Source organism: Mustela nivalis (genome assembly GCF_964662115.1).
Source record: "Mustela nivalis genome assembly, chromosome: 5".
NCBI lineage: Eukaryota > Metazoa > Chordata > Mammalia > Carnivora > Mustelidae > Mustela > Mustela nivalis.
In genome coordinates, this window is record NC_139024.1 from 132355987 (window position 1) to 132380861 (window position 24875).

Sequence of the window (24875 nt, forward strand, 5' to 3'; positions counted from 1 at the left end):
AGAAAGCAGAATACTGCTTGTTTGTGTCTGGGAAGGGAGGTTAGAAGGACAATGGAGAGTGGCTGTTAATGGGACCAAGGTTTCTTCTTAAGGTACAATATTCTAAAGGTGACTGTGTTGATGACTGCACAACTCTTGTCAGCATAGTAAAAACAACAACAACATTGAACTGTGTACACTTTTTACCTTATAGTCAACACTCTATGGTGGATAAGTTACAGCTGCATAAAACTTTTAAGAATAAAAAAAAGGTAACCTAAAGCTTAAACTTCTTGCAAGCTTGAAAAAGTGAGACTTTACATACAGATCAATTGTCTTCAGAGCTTCTGAATGAATGAGGAAACCCACAGCATACATTCTCTACCTTTGAACTGGTATACCCACCATATGTGTGCTGCTCAGGAGACTATTCAAAGAGACAACATTTCTTCTCCATGAATGCATAAAACATTAAACAATGGCAGGTGTTTTAAATAAGAGTTAATTAGAAATTCTATAACCAATACAGTGAAACTTTTTCTGTTTGGAAAGCAGTTGTTTCGTTTCATTTTTCAGTGCCTTAGAAGCATAAAAAATAGTGTGTAAGTAAAAGCATATACATGGCAGTTTGTCTCTATTATTTATACTGTAGTATATATAGAAATAGATCTACACAGAGAGTATCAAAAAAGAAAGAGTAAGGTAGAAGTTTCCTTTTTTTAAAAGATTTTATTTATTTGACAGAGAGAGACAACATGAGCGAGCAGGAGTGGGGGTGGGAGAGGGAGAAGCAGGCTTCCTGCTGTGCAGGGAGCCCAATGTGAGGCTTGATCCCAGGACCCTGGGATCATGACCTGAGTGGAAGGCAGACACTTAATGACTGAGCCACTCAGATACCCCTAGGTAGAACTTCTAGTTGAATGCTAGAGAAAGATTACATCACTGTAAAACTAATCTTCGTGCCCAAATTTTATTCAAAGTAATAGGTGTTTTAATTAATCTATGACTTATGTCAACTATAAAAGCTGTCGTTATTTATAAAATACACATAGAATTGTACACCAGAAAATGTCATGTTAAAATATGAGCTAAAATCACCAAACTATCTCACACTCCTCTCTAAACTGGCTCTCAGGAAGGCTCTGAAGATTGGTGCACTGGCCCTTTTGTTTTTTTTTCTTCAAGATTTTATATAGTTTATTTGTCAGAGAGAAAGAGAGCACAAGCAGGGGGAGAGGCAGACAGAGGGAGAAGCAGGCTCCCCGCTGAGCAAGGAGCTGGATATATAGGACTCAATCCCAGAACCCTGGGATCATGACCTGAGCTGAAGACTGACGTTTAAACCGACTGAGCCACCCAGGTGTCCCAACGCACTGGCCCTTATGTGAGTAATTATTGCAGGTTAACCTGTAATACCTCTAAGTTATTTGCTCAAAAGAAAATAGCCTAACAGCGATTCTCAATGGGAGAGGCTAAAATGGGGTGGGCGTTAGATATATCTGAACTTTTCCAAAATAGAAACGACTGTCCAAGTCCTAGGAGGCCAATAGTCTCATGGACATGTATATACAAAGAAGTTCTCCAGCTAAATCTGATATCTCTTCCCAGCCCTTCCCTGCTAGCTTTGAGAGAATTTGGCCATTAGGCTCCTCCCTATTTAATCTCAAACATTCAGAGAAAAACACTATCCTGAGACGTTTTCCTTCATAGATAGTTTTATCTGTTCGAGAATTTCATGTGAGTGAAAACCATACAGTATTTGAGCTTTTGTGTAAACCTTCCTTAACTCAGCTGAATGCTCCTGAGATTAATCCAGGTGGTACCAGTAATCTGTCCTCTTTAATGCTGAATTATATTTGGTTACATGAACATGTCACAGTTTATTCTACTGATCAATTCCTGGGCTGTTTCCAACTTTTGGTCATTATGTTTTTAGTCCTCTTGGTTAAATACCTAGGATTGGAATGGCTGGGTCATATAGTATTTTTAGGTGTTTTTAGTTTTGTTTTGTTTTGTTGCAAGGGCTTTTCTTGTCACTGTACTATTTTACACTTTCAGCAATGCGCAAGACCTCTAGTTTTTTTTGTTTTTGTTTTTGTTTTTTATTTTAGTTTTTCAGTGTTCCAAGACTCATTGTTTATGTACCACACATACATGCCCTCCTTAATACCTACCACCAGGCTCACCCAACCCCCCCAATCCCTCCCCTCTAAAACCCTGTTTGTTTCTCAGAGTCCACAGTCTCTCGTGGTTCATCTCCCCCTCCGGTTTTCCCCCAATTCACTTTTCCTTTCCTTCTCCTAGTGTCCTCCATGTTATTCCTTATGTTCCACAAGTAAGTAAAACCATATGATAATTGACTTTCTCTGCTTGACTCATTTCATTCAGCATAATCTCCTCAAAAAATTGAGATAGAGCTACGCTATGACCCTGCAATTGCACTACTGGGTATTTACACCTAAGACCTCTAGTTTCTTTTCAGTCTTGCCAACACTTGGTATTTAAGCTTTTAATTTTCTTCATTCTGGTAGATGTGCAATGGCATATTATTGTAGTGTTAATTTTCATTTCTCTGATAACAAATGATGCTGACCATCCTTTCATGTACTGATTAGCCATTCTGACTCTTCTGGAAATCAAATTACATGTATGCTAGACTTTTTGACATTGTCCCAGGTCTCTGAAGTTCTATTTATTTTTTTCCCAGTGTTTCTTTCCTCTCTTCTTCATATTGGGTAACTTCTGTTGATTTACAAGTTCACTGACTTTCTCTTTTATCCTGCCTAATCTGCTTTTATTCACATCTAGTAGACTTCAAAAAATTCATATATTGTATTTTTCCATTCCAGAATTTCCATTTAGTTCCCTTTTTTTGGTTTTTCTGCTGAGATTTCCTAACTATTCATTCATTATGAGCATGAACAGTCTCTTTTTTAACATCACTGAATGCAGTTGCTTTAAAGCCCTTGTCTTCAAAATCCAACATCTGTGTCACCTCAAGATTGGTCTCAGTTGATTTTTTTTTTTTTAATTCCCATTTTATTTTGTTTGTGCACTTTATGTAAGTTTGGATTCTTTCTTGGACACTGTAAGTATTATGTATGAAGACTCTGGATTCTATAATATGCCCCTGAAAAAGACTGATCTTTGTTTTTTTTTTTTTTTTTTAGCAAGGAATTATCTTATTTGGCCTCAAATGGAAAACTCTTGGCTGTTGGGCAGCACTTCAATTCTTACTTCTTTTCTTCTAGCCTAACTGATCTGGTTGAAGTAGAATTTGACCACCCATGTGGAGTTCAGGGGTCAACTGGTGATTTAGGCAGTATATACACAAAATTTGTTGCTTTTGCTTTCTGATCTCTGGAACACCTTGCTTTCCTATAATTGTGATTCTTCCTCAAGCCAAAAAGATAGCAGGTTTTGTGAAGTTGTAGTCATCCCTTGGCCTTCCTTCAGGCTAAAAGATGTAAAAAGTGAAAAATTCCTCAAGTGCCATTTCTTCAAAATCACTCACTAATGGTCATTCTCCAGTATCTTTAGGTTTTTGTTTTTATACTTTTTATTTTTCTACAGTATTCAAGATTATAGTTGTTATCGGTAGGAAGATGGCCTGAGAGAAACTTCCTCAGCCACTACAGCAAAACTGTCAGTACTTTTAAAAAATACATTTGCAATGCTCTAGGATCACTGCAGTTTACAGGTACCAGGTAACTCTGCCATATTGGTGCATATCCTGGATGCTTTCAATTTGGTTATATACATACTAAGAAGTATCTGGTTTATAGAAGTTACATTTGTTATTATAATTATGTAATTTTAATAACTATAACATAAACCAATGGATTATGAGTACAAAGGGACTGTTGTCATTTCTATGAAAACTGCCCGGATTGGTTTCAAACCAATTTTTAAGATTTATTAAGTTGCTAAAAATTTCCTGTTGAAACTGAATTTAGTGAAGACAGTGATAAACTTAAAAAAAAAAATCACAAACTTTAGAAGGAATCTGCATTCAGATAATTTCACAAGAGTCATTAAGGTCTTGCTCTATTCTAAAGAAACAGACACTCTAAAACTTTTAGACAATGAATGGGGTATGGCTTATATAAAAGATATGATGACAGATGATAAATCAGCAGATACATAAAAAACAACCTCCAAACCTGTCTGTATATCATAAGATTGATGACTAAAAATATATTTGTATGTTTTAAATGAAATAAAAGTTCAACATGGAACTGAATTATTTTGGTACCTGTAATGCTCCATTTTTGCTAAAGGATGAAACACACTGCATTAGTCGACTCAGCTCTTCGGAAACTGCTTCGACCACCTTGGATAGAACTCGAGGTACCAATTCTTTGGAAATAGTGAACACCTGATGGAAGGGTTTAAGGTAAGAAGAAATAGTGCATTACGGGAACATTTCCTAACTTGAATTTGTTAAAAACAAAGAAATGCACAAAACAAAATAACTAAAAGGTCTTCTAAGTCATATTTTTAAAGGATCATAATTATGAATGAAAGGAAGATATACTTAAGTTGTATTAAGTGATTCATGCCCAAACTAATCCTCTTAAAATATATTGGCAAATATAATTCTGAAAGGTATTGTTGATGTTGACAAAGTAAAAATAGTTTCAAAGATTTCTTCTTCTTGCCTTTTTCACAAAATGAAACATTATTTCTAAAGAGAAAACTGTAGAAATAAAAATATACTGTGTCAGTTTTTTACCACATTTAAAAGAAAAACATACTGGGCCAGACTCTTAGATTAAAACATCATATCATGTTGGGCACTTTATTGTGTACTGGACAACAAAAGTTCCCAATTGGGGACAATTAAGTCCCCAATTTTACTATTTGCTGAATTTAATATGTATTTCCTTTCATTTGACATAAAATATTTTCAAAATTTGAATTTTGGTATATTCAGGCTAAGAGTTATTATATTTGAAAATGTGGTAAAACATTTTACTATGCTGATTTATAAATTTGTCAGGTTAAGATCAGGTAGGAAATACTAAATAATAAACATTATGAATGAAATTCTACCTTCAGTCACTGAGATAAATTAAAAGTTTATCTTAAACTAATTTAAAAAATTAATATTGGAAAACCTAATACAAATCATGGTTACTGATAGTGAACATTAATAATAGCTGCTTCTTTGAGAATTACCATGATCACTAAAAATGCCTACATATTTTGCAATTCTTCTGACTACCACCTGTTCATCTACCACAGAAATGCTTTCACTGACCGATGATTTAATTTTATACTCTAATTTTACTGGAAGCTAACATAATAAGAAAGCATTTGTAGATCTTTGGAAAATCATGATAAAATAATTTTAAAATGTATGTGATAAATTCTTGCTAGAGTTCAATCATATATAAACTTTATAGAGGAATGTATGTTTTTCTTTATTAAGAAATGAAAACTATAGGGGCACCTGGGTTGCTCAGTCATTAAGCATGGGCCTTTGCTTCAGGTCATGCATGATCCCCGGGTCCTGGGATGGAGCCCCACATTTAGGCTCTCTGCTCAGTGAGAAGCCTGCTTCTCCCCCTCCTACTCCCCTTGCTTGTATTCCCTCTCTTGCCATCTCTCTCTGTCAAATAAATAAAATCTTTTTTAAAAAAATGGAAACTGTAACATACTATATTTCTCTTTCTGCTTGAGTTACTTCAAACCTAGAGATAAATTTAGGAAGCATTCTCTTGTTTCCTTTGGTTACTCTTTTGTTTTAGCCTGCATTATCCATTTTTCCAGTTTACCTAGATAACCTCTGATAATTTTGGATGAAGACAGTGGTATAAACTAAATACACTTATATCAGATATATACAGCTTAAAAGGCACTCAAGCAACAGTAGAAATTATCTAATGATAGCCTCTTTGCTGGGCCCCATTTTATCTGGTCATCCATCAGTCTATGAGCTATAACAACTCTGAAAGTACTGGCAAAGCAGTGAGTAATGGATTGTGAAATTATAGAATAGGTAGTCATAGGGGTGATAATGGTGATAGCTATGCCTCTTTTGATGTTCCTTAGAAGAGTCCTTCTAAGAAGGATGTTAACAAAGGAGGTTAATGTGAAGTTTAAGATGATAATGCTTTAAGTGAGGACAACTTTTAGCAAGAACCAGAGGCATCAACATCTACATGTACCTAAGTCAGTTACTGATAGGAAACCATGCACCTGCTTCCTAACCTCAGTGTGCCCTTTCAGCCTATCTTTCTAACAAGTCTAGTTTTTTGGAATCCCAGCCACTATGTAAGAGCACATTGCTACACAAATAAGACAACAGTGCTTATTTGTCTCCTAGTTAAAAAGAGGTTAATGAATTTTCCAAGACAAGGGATTTAACGTACTTTTCATCTTTTCAATCTCTCTTCTCCTTACCTTTTGAACACTAATGAATTTAGTTTTAAACACACACAATTTCAGAAAAAAACCTCTCAGAGTTAAAAAGCACACATGTGTTGAGTGTGATTGTGTGTGCATGTATGAAAGTAGAGTTGTGTTTTATTTATACTCAATATATATTCTGAAGGGAAAAAAAGACTACCATATAAACCATCAAATTTGCCTCTTTTTCTTTTTTTCCAGTTATCCATATTTCTCAGGAACACCTAATGATAGCTTACCTCTGCATGCACAGCAATTATATTCACCAATGCTTCTTTTAAATAGTTTCTGACACCTGAAATCAAAATGAGGGAGGGAAAAAAGGCATTTAATGGAAACAAGCTACCCATCTCCCTTGATGGCATTACTGTGCACTATATGTACTACTGCTTTAGAATTTTCTAAGGAGAAACAGAAAGTAACACCACCACTGTCTAGTTCCTTTTGAGGACCAAATGGTAAAAGGACTATTTTCATACAGGTTAAAAAAAAAAAAAGTTAAATTAGGCATTTTCTTTCATTGTTTTTCCACTTCTGTCATTATTTTTCTGAAACTGACGGTCAGTCTCTTTCAAAATTGAAATTTAAAACTATCCTTCAGTTTCTTCATATCTTTGTGTGTGTATATGCACACACACATTTACATTAGCAGACCCCCCCAAAAGACAGAAGATATTTGACAAAGCTTATAAAAGCTAAATTATCTATTATAATATCTTATTTCCAAAGGTAAAAGTTAAGTCATGCAGAATGACCATTTTTTAAAAGATTTTATTTATTTATTTGGTAGAGAGAGAGAGATCACAAGTAGGCAGAGCAGCACACAGAAAGAGGGGGAGGGGAAGCAGGCTCCCTGATAAGCAGAGAGCCTGATGTGGGGCTCCATCCCAGGACCCTCAGATCATTACCTGAGCCTAAGGCAGGGTCTTAAACCACTGAACCCCCCAGGCACCCCCAGAATGACCATTTTGCTCTTAAAAAATTACTTCTGGGAGAAATTTTTGACAAAGTCACAATCTGATTCTGTAAAGCAAGTTAAAAACTGGACACAATACAAGATTTCAGGATAGTACAGATGTAACAAATACAGACAGTAACAAATACTACTTCACTCAAAAGAAGGTACTCAAAAGCAGGTGTGCAGAAGATTTAACAGTATAGGAGTCTTAAGTCAGATTATCTTGGATCAAACCCCAGCTTCATCAGCTACAAACTATGGCTTCTGGCAAGAAGACTGAGAGCCCAGTTTTCTCTTCTATCAGAATATAAGAACAGTATCTATCTTGTAGGTTTACAGTGAGGATTATAGGAGATAATGCATGTGATTAGTCCTGGTATCCACAGGCTCAGTAAGAACTTTTATTACTATAATTTTGTAGGAAAAAAAAAGTAAAACAAAATGCTACTTTACTGTAACTCTAAAGAAATTACATTTACTTGGAGTGGAATATTATTACTTCAGAATGCCTTCTAGAATTAATTGCAAATACTGAGAAATCTTTTCCTATAGAACAGAGAAAAGTTTCCTATATTGTAAAATCATGGATGTTAACAGTAAAAATATTAAGGAGAATCTTTTTCTATAATGTCATCTAAGCTACTGATTATTTAGAAAAGTTGAGATTAAAGGCCAAGAACTATAATCAGCTTTCTGAATTGGCATTTTCAGATTCTAAATATATAAAAAGCTTTCGGTTCTGTCATATGCGATGGTACATAAATAGGTACACTATTTTTCTTTTGAGGCGCCAATTTATATATACGTTAGGATACAAGGTTCAAGTGTTATTAATTCTGCTTTTCTGGTGGAAAAATGAGAAAACTGTTGAAGAGCAAAAAATATTCAGAAGTTAGTTGAAGTCAACTAATTGAAAGGTACAAGTTTTATCTAGGAGGTAGGAAATATATCAGGAAAAATATCAGGAGCCTATTGTAAGTGAAAGTGAAATAGACTACCTTGTGCTTAAGACCAGAAAAGCTTTCTTCCTCTAAGGGGAAAGTCATACCACATAGTTGTTCCTTTGGATTGTTCACATGTTATATATAGTTAGGGCAATAGGGAGATCTGGCTGTGACATCTGTTTCTGGTGACTATGGTCATCCAAGTCAAAAGGTCTCCTCTTGTCCCTTGTTCTCCAGGGACACTCTTAGGTGAGTGGAGGAAAGCACAGAAGGGTTCTCCAGTTCAAGAGTTCATAACCACCGTTCTCAGGTCAAGAATTTTTAAATCGCAATACGTGAAAGACTAGCTCATACATACATACATACTTATATGCATATATACATAACCATGTATATAGTTACTAAAAATATAAGCACAATCTTAAGCCAGTGATGATGTAAGGAACTTAAGAGTGAGAAATTCAATAGTCTCAGCTGTTCGTGAAAACCAGGGTTCTGTCAATGCTACTATCTGAACAAATGTCAGAAGTTTGGGTGCTAGCAATGTTCTAGCAATGATGATTAGAAATGTCAGGGCAGTTTTTAACTTCTAAGATTCTTCAATGTAAAAGACAAGAGTGGGGCCAGAGTGCTGACTAAAAAGCAGAAAATTAAAGTTAGAATAAAGCAAGCCAGTGTCACATGCTAGCAACTCAACTCCCACTCTGACCGTGATAGGAAAAACATTTCCTGGCAAGAACCCATCAGACTGAGCATTACTAATAAAACACCCTGTAAAAGAGATAAATCTAAATTACTCAATATAATTCTAAAGGCAAAGCTATGAATAGTAAGAATAAAAACTAAGATACTTTCAGCCATTAGAACTATATTGCTGTTGATAAATAATATGAAAACAAAAACAAGCTTCCTGTTTTAGGTTGACCACAGGTTTCACAAGGATAATATGTTAGAGGGAACACCCAGCCTCAACCTGAACAAATTGAGGAAAAAAAAAAATTCTATCTCTTGGAGACTTAATTTTATGACTAGGACAAAATGAAATAATTGTACCCCCACTCCAAAAAAGCCCCAACAACCACTTTAAGAGATTAAGTGGTAATGTTGGAAAAAAAGAAGAAAAAAAATTGTGGCCCTAGGAATGAACAGAAAGAGAGCTCTCAGTCAAGCCACACATCAGGTCAGTATGGGTTCAAAAAGACAGCATTAAATTGAACATGTCTGAAAAATGCATGCTTAGTTTGAGATGGAGATTTGTGAAATATTATTACAACCTTCCAAAGCAAAGTATATGCTGGTGTTAATAACTTAAAAAAATTTTTTTTAAATAAAAATAAGTCATTGATTGCCTCTCTACAAAAATCCATTATGTTAAATACAGAGAGAATTATTTTTATTGCATATTGGGCTGAAATTGTTATTAGTTCTAAGGGAATGGCTAAAGTTCTCATTAATTCATTTAACATCGATTTGTTGAGATTCTACTCCATGGTGGACCCTGAAAGGCTCACATCAGAGGTAATGAGACAATAGGTCTCTCAAGTAGAGCATGTGTATATCCTCAGTATGTATTCAGACCTCAAAGTTTTAGTTACTAAATTTTATCCTAATGTATTGGTATTCACATGTGTGTATAAGTCGCATGTAGCAAATATGTGGAATGAAAGGGTTTTATATTGTGAGAAAAAAATCTTTGTAATACAATTTATACTAATTTGTAAAACATTTACTTACAATTTCTATTTTTCTTAAGTTCTTGAAAGGTTAAAGATTGGTACTGGGGAAGTGTGGAGGAAGGGCACTGGACTTAGAGACTAGACAGCATCAGTGTCTAGGGACTGAGGTCTGAAGGTTCACAAACATCAAACAGATAAGATCTTTGTGGTCTTCCTAGTTAAGAATTTCAATTCCTTTCTCTTTACTCCACTCTATAGCCTGTAATCAGCCAAATGAGAAACAAAACCAGTATCACACCCTCCACACTAGCCTATCCTCCCTAGCACCTATCCTACTCACTCAGGTATCTACACTGAGACTTTCAGATGTGTTTCTAAAAAAATAAACACAGATTAACCCCCTGGGTTTAAGTGCCTGGTAAGTTTTCTGTTTAAAAATATTGCTCCAAACCCAGCTATAAGAGATTGTCAGTTCTTTTAAAAATATGTACCCCCCCAAAACCTATAGCATCCTGGTAGGATGCATGAGCATGCCTTGCTTGCTTATGTGGTACTGGTGTCAAAGGACTCCATCAAAACACAGCTGATAGAAGGTAGCAATCTTCTTTTCGGTGGTTAGAGTGACAAATTTGCTCTTTACTGACCTGGAAGAGGAAAGTACAAGGCAATCATGCCAAAAGGACAGAAATTCAATTACTCAGAGCTGAAAGAAACAGAATTAGGTTTTGTAAAATGTAAAGTTGGGTCTTCCCTGTGATTTCACTGACAGCTGAGCTAACTTGCTTGAATGGAATGGGTTAGATTTGGAAAGCAAGCAAGAGGTAGTAAGAATGCCAAGAAGGATCCCATAGCTCTAAGGATCTCCCATAGCTGTACATAAATTTTGTTATTAAAGTGCCTGAGGTCTTAAAGTGGATGGCAGAGTTTAAAGGGACCATGATCCATGGGGGCAGGACCAGGATTTGATTTTTGGTTATGGTACTATTTTCAAAAGGTCTATGATGACTATGACGAAGGGATGATTTTGTAGTTAAATTTGGTAGTGTGTTTTCTTCTCACTATACATTATTCTAGTTTTAATATTATTAACATTAATGGTTGATGAAGATTTTTAAGTTCATTGAGGTGATAGAAAAAACACTCAATGTAAAGCCAGAACACTTGGGATCAAAGTTCTGGCTTACCTATATACTAATGATATGGCCCAGTTCACCTTTTAGACAGCAGCTTAGTTTACAAAATGTAGAGATTACAATGCCCGTTTTGCTATCCAAACTATAAAAATGATATATATTTATCTTCTTATTGTTTAAATATTTGTTGTGCATCAATTATGTGCTAGGCACTGCCAGGTGATGGTATAAAAAAGTGAGCAAAACAGACATGGCCCCACCCTAAGCGAGCTTATGTGGTAGAGGACATGTTGTAGATTACAAAGCAGTACACATATTTAAGGTACTTGTTAAAAAGAAAGACATAAATAGTTGGGTAAAATGTATGATAACTAGAAGAAGGGAGCCAATTTCTCGTTCTGAAACACATGATTTAGAAGTTTGGATACTATAATCCATCATGTAACCCCCTGGCTACAGCTTAATTGTAGGCAAAGTTCTTTTGAGTGGCACTAGCAATCTCTGAACAGCTAAATGTGTGTATTAGAACATGACAGCAGCAGACAGCCCAGATACAATATCAAATGTTACTGGGCTGTGCAATAACTGCAGATTGGTCTTTGACTATATACTTATTTTTCTAGTTTACATAAAGTTCTCTAGAAATTGGAATATAGTGGAACTGTTTTTGTCATACTTTGCCTTGGTTTGGAAAGAATGGCTGAACGTAACATACCAGCAATGGTTAGGGAAGAACTGACTTCTACGGGGACACCTGAGTAATGGCCTGGGTAAATCAAAATTACACAATTGAACAGAAGGCAGATGCAGGTGCTGACCTCAAATACTCACATTACTTACTAAGCTGTCACCTTGCGGAAAGTTTCTGAACATCTCTAATGTGTAGCTTTCTCATTTATCAAACAGAGATACCATTTAATAAATGAAATAATGCTTCTAAGAGGCTAACAGTATATCTGTTGGGGAGCAGGCAGTCAGCAAATGGGAGGAAGTATTACTGGTTATGACCAGCTGACTCTCCCTTGTATTTCAGAGGTGATACACTTAGATCACCTCTCATGTCCTCTCAGCACCAACTCCCTCTTCCCCCACTGTAGCAGCTTTCCATTGATTTACATGACTACTTAATTGATATCTACCCTGCTAGATTGTTAACTCACAGGCATAGGAACTGTCCTCCATTTACCACATCTTTGTATCCTCACTACCCATTACTGTGGCTGGTCTGAGGCACAAGTTCAAAAATATTTATGAATGAAGAAAGAAGGCAAACATCATGTATGTCTTACTCACTAATAAGTTCCCTTAGCCCTCTTAAATAAAGTGATAAAGGAATGAATGAGTCAACAAATACATCAGAGAAAAATTTTAATGCATGTAGGATTCTATAATATGAATTTTATACTTGAGCCATCATCCACTAAAAATGTAAATGCCTCAATTTATGTGTAAAGGAGATATTCTCTGCTAAAGCATATATCTTACTTTTCACAGGATTCAAGAAAACAAAAACAGTCCTTTTGAAATAATTCTGTAGGATCCATTTGAAAAATATAATTTGAATCATTAAGTATAACAGAATGGAATACTGCTGAGTCTAAATATATTTTTTCCAAATATGCTTTGTTTTTCTGGCTATATGCTTAATTAGCAAATAGCTTATGTCAAACAATAAACCTTTACATTTATTGAATGCTCATTATGTGCTACTCAGGAAGAAGCCCAGACACATTAGAACATAATGAACACTTAGTAAATGTGTTAGGAAACCAGGGTTTTAGCCTTAGCTCCAACATTAAGTGGGCCATAAATACCACATTTACAGTACTACTAGGAAATGAGCTGTCCATGTGAACAGTGCACACAGAAAAAATAAGGCAAATGACTTATTTCTTGGAGTTACAAATGTTACATTTTTATGATGTAGTAATAAGTATTGTTTTTAAAAAGGTTCCTCTTAGATAAACCCCCACAACTTTCCAAAGGAATGAGAACAACTTCTAAGTATTTACTATATGTATCTCCTCTACTTTCTGAATATAAAATTAGAATGTGTCATGATATTTGACAAAAAAGTGTCCCCACCCACACGGTATCAATCTAAACTATCACTTAGCAATTAATCTAGCAGCCCAGTGTGGAAATTCCCCATGGAGAAAACAAAGCATCTCTACTCTGAGCAAGAACCTGTAGGCTCCTTCTTGCAGGGTGGGCTTCCTGTAACTGGGCCTGGACCACATACCATCTTCTCCAATAATGAAGGTTTTTATTTTCATACATGAAAGTGGATAAGAAGTACTTTTTTTCTTGCCATATTTGTCAGTTTCTTCTTTTAATCACATAAAGGGAACAATTGGTTTTGGAATAGGCACACTACTAAAAACATTTTTGAGTGCCTATTACTATTACAGGCCAGACTCTCTTCCAGGTGCTGGGATTATAGTAGTGACCAAACAAAACAAAACCAACCACCCAACCAAACAAACAAAAAACAAATTCATAAGAAATAAAGCTCTCCTCTTCACAGGACATACATTGCACATGGGAGAGAGCTTTACATTGTCTCTAAAACAGCACAAGAAAGCAACTGTATAAAAGAAAACTGTTTGCCAAACACTAAAACCCAAATTGGTAAACAGGGCTCTGTTTGATGAAATCCTCAGGACCATTTATGAGAAAATGGTCCCCTGACACGTCGAAAGGGTCTTACTATTATTTTTGTGCCGATCTCATGGAATAATACCTAGCAATAAGCTATAATAGATAATGTATGGATGTATATAGAATGAATTGGATTTACAACTTAGCTGGAAAATCAGCTAATTCGCTGGAGCTTCAAATTTTCTTTGAAATATGGGAAAATGTTTTATATATTAAAAAGTATTATGTGAGCAGATTTGATTTTTCTTATAATTAATAATTCTGGCTGAGACACCTGGGTGGCTCATCTGCCTTCAACTCAGATCATGGATCTCAGGGTCTTGGGATGGAGCCTCACATCGGGCTCTCTGCTCAGCAGGGAGCCTACTCCCAACCCCCCTCACCCCCGTCTCTCTGCCTCCTGCTCTGCCGACTTGTGATCTCTCTCTCTCTGTCAAATAAATAAATAAAATCTTTAAAAAATAATAATAATTTTGGAAAAACTACTAGGCAGACTTCTCTAAAGAATGTCTATATTAAAAAACATAATAGTAAACATTTTGGATTGATCGACCTTTCTTCTTGATTTTTTTATTCTGAAAAAAAAATCAAATATTAATTGAAAAGAATTAAAACACAGAAGTATATGTTTTCATAATAACAAAAGTCCAATAAGCTCTTTCATCCTTCTCTCTAGTTTGGTATGTATTCTTCCAAATCTCTTTTAATGAATATAAACTTTTCTCCCGCAAAAATGAGATTACACTACACATTTCTTCTTGAAACTTGCTTACTTTATTTTGTAATAAATCACAAACATTCTTTCATGCCAGTGTATACATATCTACCTTATTATTTTCAGTGGATGCTGGGTATTTTATGCAATGGATGTGCCACAATTTATTTATTCCATATTTATTCTAATTTATTAATTTTATTCTGTTCATAATTTATTCTCCTATTAGACAATTTCATTGACTTTCAGTACATATTACTAATAATGCTGCAATGAATATTAATCTTTGTATTCTCATAGAATAATTTATGTAAGATATTTTCCTAGCAATGGGATTGCCTGAGTCAAAGGTTTTTAGTTTTGATCACTTCTGCCAAGCTGTCATTCAAAGCCATACAAAATTATAACTCTGCTTTTTTATACCACTTTATTTTCTTAACTTGGATTCCCAAATTATTTAATAACTATAACCATAATATATGCTCCTTCTCAATTATGATAATGACAAAACCTTCCGCTAGAACACTAAAATAAAATTTTAACCAAACACAAAGATCAAAGGAAATTTACTAAAATTTACACAAGACTTATACTCAATCTAACTATATTAAGACTGTCTAAAAAGAAGCTAGAGAGGAAATAGCACTGTGCAATTAATTAAAGAAAGCAATGCTGTACTATTTGAACATATACCAAGAATGCAAATTTTTCCATGAAGCATTTCCTGTCATAATTGGACAGACAACTCCTTTAAACACAGACTGATTTCAAGGTACTTTGCCTAATGTTGTTTTGAAACATGATATTCTTCAGTCAATACTATAAGAAATCAAACTTTGGAAACTTTGGAGATACTACCTACTTTATAAACCACATTTCCTGTTTTTAACCCCTATGCCCTAAATCAGTTTTCAGTCCTAGTCTACAGACAAAAATAGATCGAAAAATACTATAAATATCCCACAATGTACTTTTTTTTGGGTCAAACTGAAACACTACATGAAAGAACTTTGGGGTATTTTTTTCTAAATAAATTATCTACTCAATTACCTCTGAAGGCACATTATTGAAATTACTGCCTATTAAAAAAAAGGTAACCAAAAACTATCAATATTGGCAGACAAACAGAAAGGCCTAAATATCTTGCAACAAAATTAGCTTTTGTTGGAACAGAGGAAGGGTTTTAACTTTCAGGTCTTCATATTTTAGTTGGATCATTCCTAAATTGATCTCTTTTCCTAAACTGATAAATGTCTTTTGCCATATCAGAGATTTTTTAAATGAACACTTGAGAAGAGGATACCTTTCATATGTAGTATGTGAATGAATAATCTCAACCTTTACAGTTCTCTATTTTCTTTCTCAGGATATTTTTTTTTTCTGACTTTAATTAATATTATCTCCTAGCTTTTAAATATGAACAGGAAAACTCTGCCTTATGAAAACAGAAAATACTACCAGCACTGAAAATAAGAATAAAATTATTTCATGGCTTGTGTTTTCCATTTGTAAGAAAGGATTTATATTCATAACAGTTTAGCATTTATATATATCACAAATAGCTTTCAAGACTTAAAAATGATCAAGGATATCACAACATATCCCATTTCAAAGTTAAAGTCTGGTTGGTAAAACAGATTATGAAGTATACTAACATAGAATATTAATATTAAAGCACACTGTACACATTTAGCATAGAATATCATTTCATCATTTGAACATGATATACTGAATTTCAGACATAAAGGTAGACATTTAATCAATTTAACATTAGCTGATAAATCAAACTCATTTGTTTCAATTTAGTCTTTTGTCAGAAAAAAAAATTTTCATTAGAAGGCAACTTCAATTAGCAAAATGAAAAAGACAAAAAAATAAAAGTCATTCTCTCTACGCAAATGGATGCATTTTGTTTTACACTTGCAATGTTTTATTATATTTGTATATCACATTTCATAAACAGGTTTGTAGTAACTGTTCAATTTCAAAATAAGTTTTTTTTTTTTAAATAAAATGACACTGATTAAATAAAAATCAATAAATGCTCATGAGAGAAGCCAGGCACAAAGAGCCTGACTGTTTGAGTTAGAATCCTGGCTTCCCTAGTTAGCTGTGTTGGTTTCTGTGATTTCACTGAACAAACACACAGAAAGTGCTCTACCACTGTCTGACCCATGATAGCTGGTACCATCCGTGTTATGGAGCAGCTATTGCATCCCTAAAACTGGAATCACCACTGTGGAGCACAGTAAAGAAATGATAAGATAAAGTCCCTATTCTCAACATATGGTTCCATATACAATTTAAGAAATAAAATCTGTCCCAACCATTAAACTAAAAAAAAAAAAAAAAGTGTTGAAATTAAAAACAATGAAGTTGTAATAAAATAGGAGGCAGAAAAAGAATATGAAAAGCCAGTAGCTAACTTGGATAAGAATTTTTTTTTTAAGATTTTATTTATTCATCTGACAGAGAGATCACAAGTAGGCAGAGAAGCAGGCAGAGAGAGAGGGGGGAAGCAGGCTCCCCGATGAGCAGACAGCCCAATGAGGGGCTTAATCCCATAACCCTGGGATCATGACCTGAGCTGAAGGCAGAGACTTTAACCCACTGAGCCACCCAGGCGCCCAAGAAATTTTTTTTTAAATTGAAGTACAGTTGATAAAAAATGTTACATTAGTTTCAGGTGTATAACATAGTGATTTAACAATATGCTATGCTCATAAGTGTACTTACCATCTATTACCATACAACACTGTCAAAATACCATTGACTACATTCCCCATGCTATACCTTTCATCCCTGTGACTTATTCACTCCATAACTGGAAGCCTGAGTCTCCTACTTCCCTTTACTCATTTTGACTATCCTCCGATCCCTCTCCCTTCTGGCAAACAAGTTTGTTCTTTTTATTTATAGGTTTGGTTCTGGTTGTTTTTTTTTAGATTTCACATACAGTATTTGTCTTTCTGTGTCTGACTTATTTTACTCAGCATGTATCCTTTAGGTCCATCTCACACCAGTCATCTGTCACCTCACACCAGTCAGAACAACTAGTAACAAAAGGACAAGAAATAACAAGTATTGCTGAGCATTTGAAGAAAAGGAAACCCTTGAACACTGTTAGTGGGAATGTAAATTGGTGCAATCACTGTGAAAACAGTATGGAAGTTTCTCAAAAAAATTAAAAATAGTGATAACATACAATCTAGTAATTCTACTACTGAGTATTTACCCAAGGAAAACAAAAACAGTAGATATATGCATCCCTATGTTTATTTATTTTTTTTTAAAGATTTTATTTATTTATTTGACAGAGAGAAATCACAAGTAGATGGAGAGGCAGGCAGAGAGAGAGAGAGAGAGAGGGAAGCAGGCTCCCTGCTGAGCAGAGAGCCCGATGCGGGACTCGATCCCAGGACCCTGAGATCATGACCTGAGCCGAAGGCAGCAGCTTAACCCACTGAGTCACCCAGGCACCCATCCCTGTGTTTATTTTAACATTATATACAGTAGTCAAGATATGGAAGCAAGCTAAATGTCCATCTACAGGTGAATGGATAAAGAAGATGTGGTGTGTACACAGACAGACAGACAGACACACACACAGACATACACACATGAATATTACTCCGCCATTAAAAGAATGAAACTTTGCCATTTGTAATAAAATCTTGTAAATCTTTCAATAAGCATCTTTTAAGCCTAACTGTGACAATTAAAACTACTAAGCCCTGGGTATTTAACTGTTGGAAATGAAATTGAAGCAGCAGCATGGCAAGGTAGAAAGGGCTTGGATGATGGCATCTGACTTAGACAAGCTGTTTTCATATATTAGCTACACTTCCATTGTCTGTAATACTGCTTTAAAAGCTTATTGTAAACACTACGAACTACAAAGGCACAGGAGCTCAACAGCAGCAAGGAGGAGGAGCCGTAGAGGTAGTAACAAGGACTCATTTCATTGCCAGGATTTTGTTTCTCTCTTTTTAACAATATCTTCATTGCAATATTTGAATTATCAGTTATTTTTACTCTTGAAAAATGTTATTAATAATTATTCAGTTGTTTTTCCATCTTCACAATCAATGCTCGCTTTTATGACTCCACAAAACTTGTTGCTTATGGAAGTCTCTGGTACAGTTTTATCCAAAAACAATTGCAACAACCCCTATATTTTTCCTGATACTTTTATCACTCATTATTGTAACCTTTTAACTCTGCCCTACATTGACATGATCCAGTATGTCACTGTTTTATCAGGGAAAAAGGAAAACTGGATACACATACTGTCCTTTTGGCAAGCCACCACCTGTTTCTTCAGCTGGGGAAGGACTGTTAGACCAAATCCTATGAGCCATCACTCGGGGAAAACAGCAGCTCTCCCTCTTCTGATCTTGTTAGGTACACCTCTGGCAGAAAAGGCACAAAGTGCTTTTTCTTTAACCCAATTATTTACAAAATATTGAGATATGCAAAATAATATAGTACTGTTATCCCTCTGGCCTGACCTATCTCCTGTACCTCAGATACTTCTCCAGTAAGAGTGATAAAGTCTGAATTTGAAGACAGAGGAAAATCACTGAGGTCCTAATTCTAGTACCTTGAATAAGACTGATTCCTTTTCTGATTTTCCAAATTTTAAAAATCAGCTGAATGGGGAAAATAAAATCTTACCCCAGTGGGGTCGTTGGCAGGATAAAATGTGATAATGTATGTAAAAATAAGTTAAACTGCAAAATGTTTTTATTTAAAGATAGACTTAGGGAGAGGTACCTAGGTAGCTCAGTTGGTTAAGCGTCTGCCTTTGGCTCAGGTTGTGGTCCCAGTGTCCGGGGACCAAGCCCCACATTGGGCTCCCTGCTCAGTGGAGAGTCTGCTTCTCCCTCTGCTGCTCCCCTTGCTTGTGCTCTCTCTTACTCACTCTCTCTCTTTCAAATAAATAAATAAGATCTTAAAAAAAAAAAAAGGACCAAGATTTGCAGAAAGGGAGATGGGGGGAGGGATGGGGTATCTAGGTGATGGGCATTAAGGAGGGCACATGACATGATAAGCACTGGGTGTTATATGCAACAAATGAATCACTGAACACCACATCAAAAACTAAAGATGAACTTAAATTAAAAAAAAAAAAAAGAAAAATGGACCAAAATGAATATCGTAATAAATTTATCAAGTTTTCAATATGAACTAAAGCAAACTTGATGTTTGGTATTTCACTTTTAATGTTATGAGCTTAAAAATGACAAAAATGGGCCAGCCTTACATGTTTCCATTCACACAGTTATGACTTAAATAGTATGTCACCAGGTTCTCTCACATGCACTCTTAAGGCAGTGTACACTACATACAAGGTGTCACTTCCATTTCTAAAGGAATCCATTTACTAAAACATTCATTTGTTCAAATATATGTTGAGAATTCATTATGTAAAGGGACTTTCTATTGTGGGGACTCCAGTGGTGACTAAGACATGGTGTCTGCCATCAAAAGGCACAGTGTAGTAGAGCAGTCTCCAAACTTTTCTGATTATGCAAGTTACAGGCCAAAAATTTTTTAGCCCTCTTGATATAAGATTATAATGTATAATATATAACCTCTGATTTATATAACTATGTCCCACTATGTAAATATATTATATTGCAATATACAAATATATTTTAATATATTTATATATTAATATATTACATAAATATATAATACATAAATATGTAAGTAAAATGTATAACATAATAAATATAAATATAAAATTAAATATAAATTTAAATTATTAAATATAAATGTGTAAATTACTTAATTTAAAAATATTTAAGTTATTTAATTTAAATACAAATTATTAAATAGAAATTAGAATAAATTTATATATGTTAAATATAAATAAAATAAATAATATGAATATTATAAATAATGCAAATAAATAATACATATTTATAACATACTTATATAATATATATTGTGATATAAAATATATAAATTTATAAAACAATAATTTAGACATATATGTACATTATATATTCCATGCATTATAAATATGGAAAACAAATTAGAAAAGAAGATAAAAAGGAACTAAAAACTATTTTATTAGTTTAAACAAGCTAGGTTATGCTAAAATTAAGAAACAACCCCAAAATATCAGCTTAATACAAAAGCAAATGTACATGCTCAGGAGACATGTCCCATGGGGGTCACAGGGGCTGGTCCCTGTAGTCATTCATGGACCTCAGCTTATGGAGGCTTCACCTTAAGGTAAGTTTTTAAGTTTTACATTTAGCAAATAAAAGTGTTTTTAAACTGAAATCACAGTGATTTAAAGGTCTGAATCTAAATTCACTTTATTTAGATACTTGGATTTAGTGACTTTCACAGCTGAAAAGTCCTACACAAAGTATTACACAAAGATAAGCACTTGAAAAAGATACACAATTGGCTGCACTTACTAAATCATGATACTCTGTTCTCAAGATTTATTTATTTTTTTTATTTTTAAGAATTTTTATTTATTTGACAGAGATCACAAGTAGGCAGAAAGGCAGGCAGAGAGAGGAAGGGAAGCAGGCTCCCCGCTGAGGAGAGAGCCCGATGCGGGGCTCGATCCCAGGACCCCGATATCATGACCTGAGCCGAAGGCAGCGGCTTAACCCACTGAGCCACCCAGGTGCCCCTGTTCTCAAGATTTTTAAGTCTGAAGTTTTCCCCTCTTTTAAAAATTAAGTCTAACTTACAGATGGCTGTCATAGTGGAGCCCTCTGGCTGAGAGTGAGGATCTATGGAAGGTTTACTGAGCCCATTAATAACCCCTGTTGAGACTCATGTTGTCATGTTCTGCTACTTGCACTCCCGCCCCACCCCATCTCTATTCTTTTTTTTTTTTAAGATTTTATTTATTTATTTGGTAGATATCACAAGTAGTCAGAGAGGAAGGCAGAGTGAGAGAAAGGGAAGCAGGCTCCCTGCTGAGCAGAGAGCCCAATGTGGGGCTCGATCCCAGGACCCTGGAATCATGACCTGAGCTGAAGGCAGAGGCTTTAACCCACTCAGCCACCCAGGCGTCCCCCACCCCATCTCTATTATTAAGAAATGTGGCCGATGATACCTGGTCCAAAGATTTACAATGCAAATTTGGTCATTATGGTCCTAAAGTTGATATCTATGTTCCATTCAATTTCTACACCTATCATCCAAGAGGATTTCCTTATGTTCAACTTGAAGATCTCTGTGACACCAAAGACGCTTTACATAATTTAGATAGAAAATGGATTCGTGGATACCAAAATGAAACACAGTTTGCACAAGGGGATCAGAAGACTCCAAATCATGTGAAAACCAAGGGAGGGTGGAATGTGTACAGTTTTTTACACTATGATGACGGCAGATACAAATGTTCTAAAAGTTGAAGCTACGAAAGGAGATCAAGAAGCCGGCATTATGATTACAACCAGAGGAGATTTTAGGGGCCCTGGGTGGCACAGGCAGTTGAGCATCCACTCTTGGTTTCAACTCAGGTTATAATCTCAGAGACGTGAGATCAAGCCCACTTGGTTGGTGCTCAGCACAGAGTCTGCTTGAGATTCTCTCTCCTTGTCCTCCTGCCCCTGCCACTCATGCTCTCTCTCACTAAAATACATACACACATTCATGTATATAAAGAAGACTTTATAGTCTTAGACCAGCTGGAAGACCATAGCATAGCAGAAGCCATTCTGACAATGATAAGATTCGAACACTAAAACATATCTTTTTCAAGATCTAAATCCAATTCAAGACCATAGTCCAAGTCCCAGTTCAAGAAAGAAATGAAGTCTGCATCTCACACCAAACTAGAGGCACTTGTAAAACAGAGTCCAAGACATATTATGTTTCACTTAAGGTATAAAAAGAAGACAAGGGAAAAAAGAGCCACTTAGATCCAAATCTAGTCAAGATCACAAACTAGGTCTAGGTCAAAATCTAGATCAAGGTCTTAGATTAATCTTTAGGTTCAGTGGATAGTATAAACCTTGGTATTTTAAGGCATGTATCATTATTTTACTCAGTTTGGTTTACTTAAATTATCATGAATACAATGTTGCAATGATGCTTGTCAGTTTTCCCTGTACCAGGCAAATGGTTGTAATTAAAATGATATGGTTGTAATTAAAATGATACGCTGTTGAGAAGCCACTCTGAAGAATCCAGTTTATTTAATGTTGTGGGTAGCTACCAATTTGTGTTCTCTGTGTATTTTTGTAAAGATTCTCATTTTTTATGCTTGTAGTATTGGTGAAAAGATGTTGGTTGACCATAATTTGTAACAGTTTTATTAAAAGTAAAATTTATACCCATATTTTATATTTATACCCATTATATAACAGTTAACACAGAAATGTAGCTTGCTAATAAGATAGAATGAAAAAAAGTAAAGGTGTAGCTACAGTATAACAACTGACTGATCAGAACATTTAAGTTTGGGGTGGACTTTTCTGTCTTGTTAAAATTTCTAGGTCCCTGACGATAGTAAATTTATGATGAAGCATGGAACAGTTTTTTGTTAACTGTCTTGTGAAATGGTGTCAACTAGGTTAAGTAGGATTTTGGAGAAGACTGAATTTTTGACAGAAACATGTAACTTTCACTGTTTTTTTCTGGTTTCTATGAAGATTTGGAACATATAATCATTGGAAGAACTCACCTTAAAATCTGAATAGGTCAAAGATAGGAGAAAAAATTTTAAGGGGAAAAAAAATGCTCTCCTACAGTTACTCCAAACGTTAAGGACTATTGTTGGGTCATATTGCTTAGTAAGTAAATTGTTTCAAAGTTGATTTAAGTTTATACTGTAAAAGAAGTGAATTTTGATGTTTATAGCACTCAGTCTGTACATTTATATCAATTTACCTACCGCTCTATGAAGGAAGTTTGTTCTTCACACCTGTTTATTTCATGTGAGGCAAGCTGAAAGATTAATATTCCCATTCCAGGTGATTCTATGGTGCCATGAAATTTAAAATATTTTGGAAAAAGAATTAATTTTAAGTAAGAGTCATATCTCTGAGTTTAATTATCAATGTAGTACCTGGCAGTCCCTGACTAAAAAAGACAAAAAACAGAAAACAATAATACTTCAACCATTTATAATTTCTAGCATTTCTCTGAGAGATCATTTGGGGAGGCAATAAAAATAACATGTCCAATCTCACTTCAGAATAAAAGCTAGCATCTTTAAAATTTTTTAAATTTTAAAAACTTACTGAAGATATAAGTAAGAAATATTGTGGGGAAACAATTCCTTGTAGAGAACTGCTTTCATTTCAATTTTGGTTTTAGTAATATAGGTCTTGCCTATGAAGAACAAAAGATAGTTCCGAAATAATGTTTGTGGAATGTGTTTAAAGGATTGATTCTGGAACCTTTGTATATTTGAAAGTATTTCTAACTTTCACTTTTTTACTGTTTGCAGTTAATGTTCATGTTCTGCTATGCAATCATTTGCACATTTTTAAAATTTTTTAGATTTTCTTAGATGTAGTTTAAACAACAAAAAGTCCATTTAAAATTGTAGCAATAGTTTGCAATTCTATCAAAGAGGAAAATTGTGGGGTTAAACTTTGTATTTTCTAGCTTCTAAAAAGGAATTTTTAGTATGTTCTTTTAAACAAATACTATGTAGAACCTTTAAAACATCAATGTTAGGATCAAAACCCAGCTTATTTTCTGCTGAATGTAAATTAAGCAAACATTCTATAGTAAAAACAAAATGAAGGGAAAATTAAGTATAATTTCTAGTAAATACATAAATTCTAAGTGCATAATCTGATTATTTTTTACATTTGTATATACACATATAACCACCACCCAGATCAAGAGAGAGGACATTTATTTATTGATTTATTTATTAAAAAAAGATTGTATTTATTTATTTGATAGACAGAGATCACAAGTAGGCAGAAAGGCAGACAGAGAGAGAGAGGAAGGTAAGCAGGCTCCCCGCTGAGCAGAGAGCCTGATGTGGGGCTCAATCCCAGAACCCTGGGATCATGACCTGAGTTGAAGGTAGAGACTTTTAACCCACTGAGCCACTCAGGTGCCCCGAGAGAGGACATTTATATCCAGCATCACAGCAGGCTCTCTTGGTAGTCCTTACCAGGCAATATCCCTGTCTAAAAGATAATCATTATTCCAATCTCTCTCTCTCTCTATTGATCCATCTGTTGGTTTTCATATAAATGAAATAATGGACTCATATAGAAGCAGACAGTATATCTTGTGCATCTGGCTTCCTTCCCTCAGTAGTATATATAGAATTAATGTTGTTGCATATAGGAGAGTCTGGTCATTCTCAGTACTATACAAATCTCACTGTATGACCACATAATGACTTATGTATCCACTCTAACTGCTGATAGACATCTGAAATGT

The 24875-nt window shown here is 34.8% G+C and overlaps 1 protein-coding gene across 9 annotated transcripts in view; it reads right to left on the reverse strand.

Annotated features, from left to right (window-relative positions):
• Positions 1-24875, reverse strand: part of EXOC2 (exocyst complex component 2) — a 262914-nt gene that overhangs the window by 14994 nt on the left and 223045 nt on the right. For 5 of the 9 annotated variants that reach the window (XM_082732163.1, XM_082732164.1, XM_082732165.1 and 2 more), the window contains 2 exons: positions 6633-6688; positions 4235-4357 (listed from right to left, as the gene is read on the reverse strand). In XM_082732163.1, the coding sequence (XP_082588289.1) occupies positions 4235-4357; positions 6633-6688 (179 nt within the window). The remainder of the gene's footprint in view (positions 1-4234; positions 4358-6632; positions 6689-24875) is intronic. The other 4 variants (XM_082732168.1, XM_082732167.1, XM_082732170.1 and 1 more) reach the window with 1 other exon arrangement.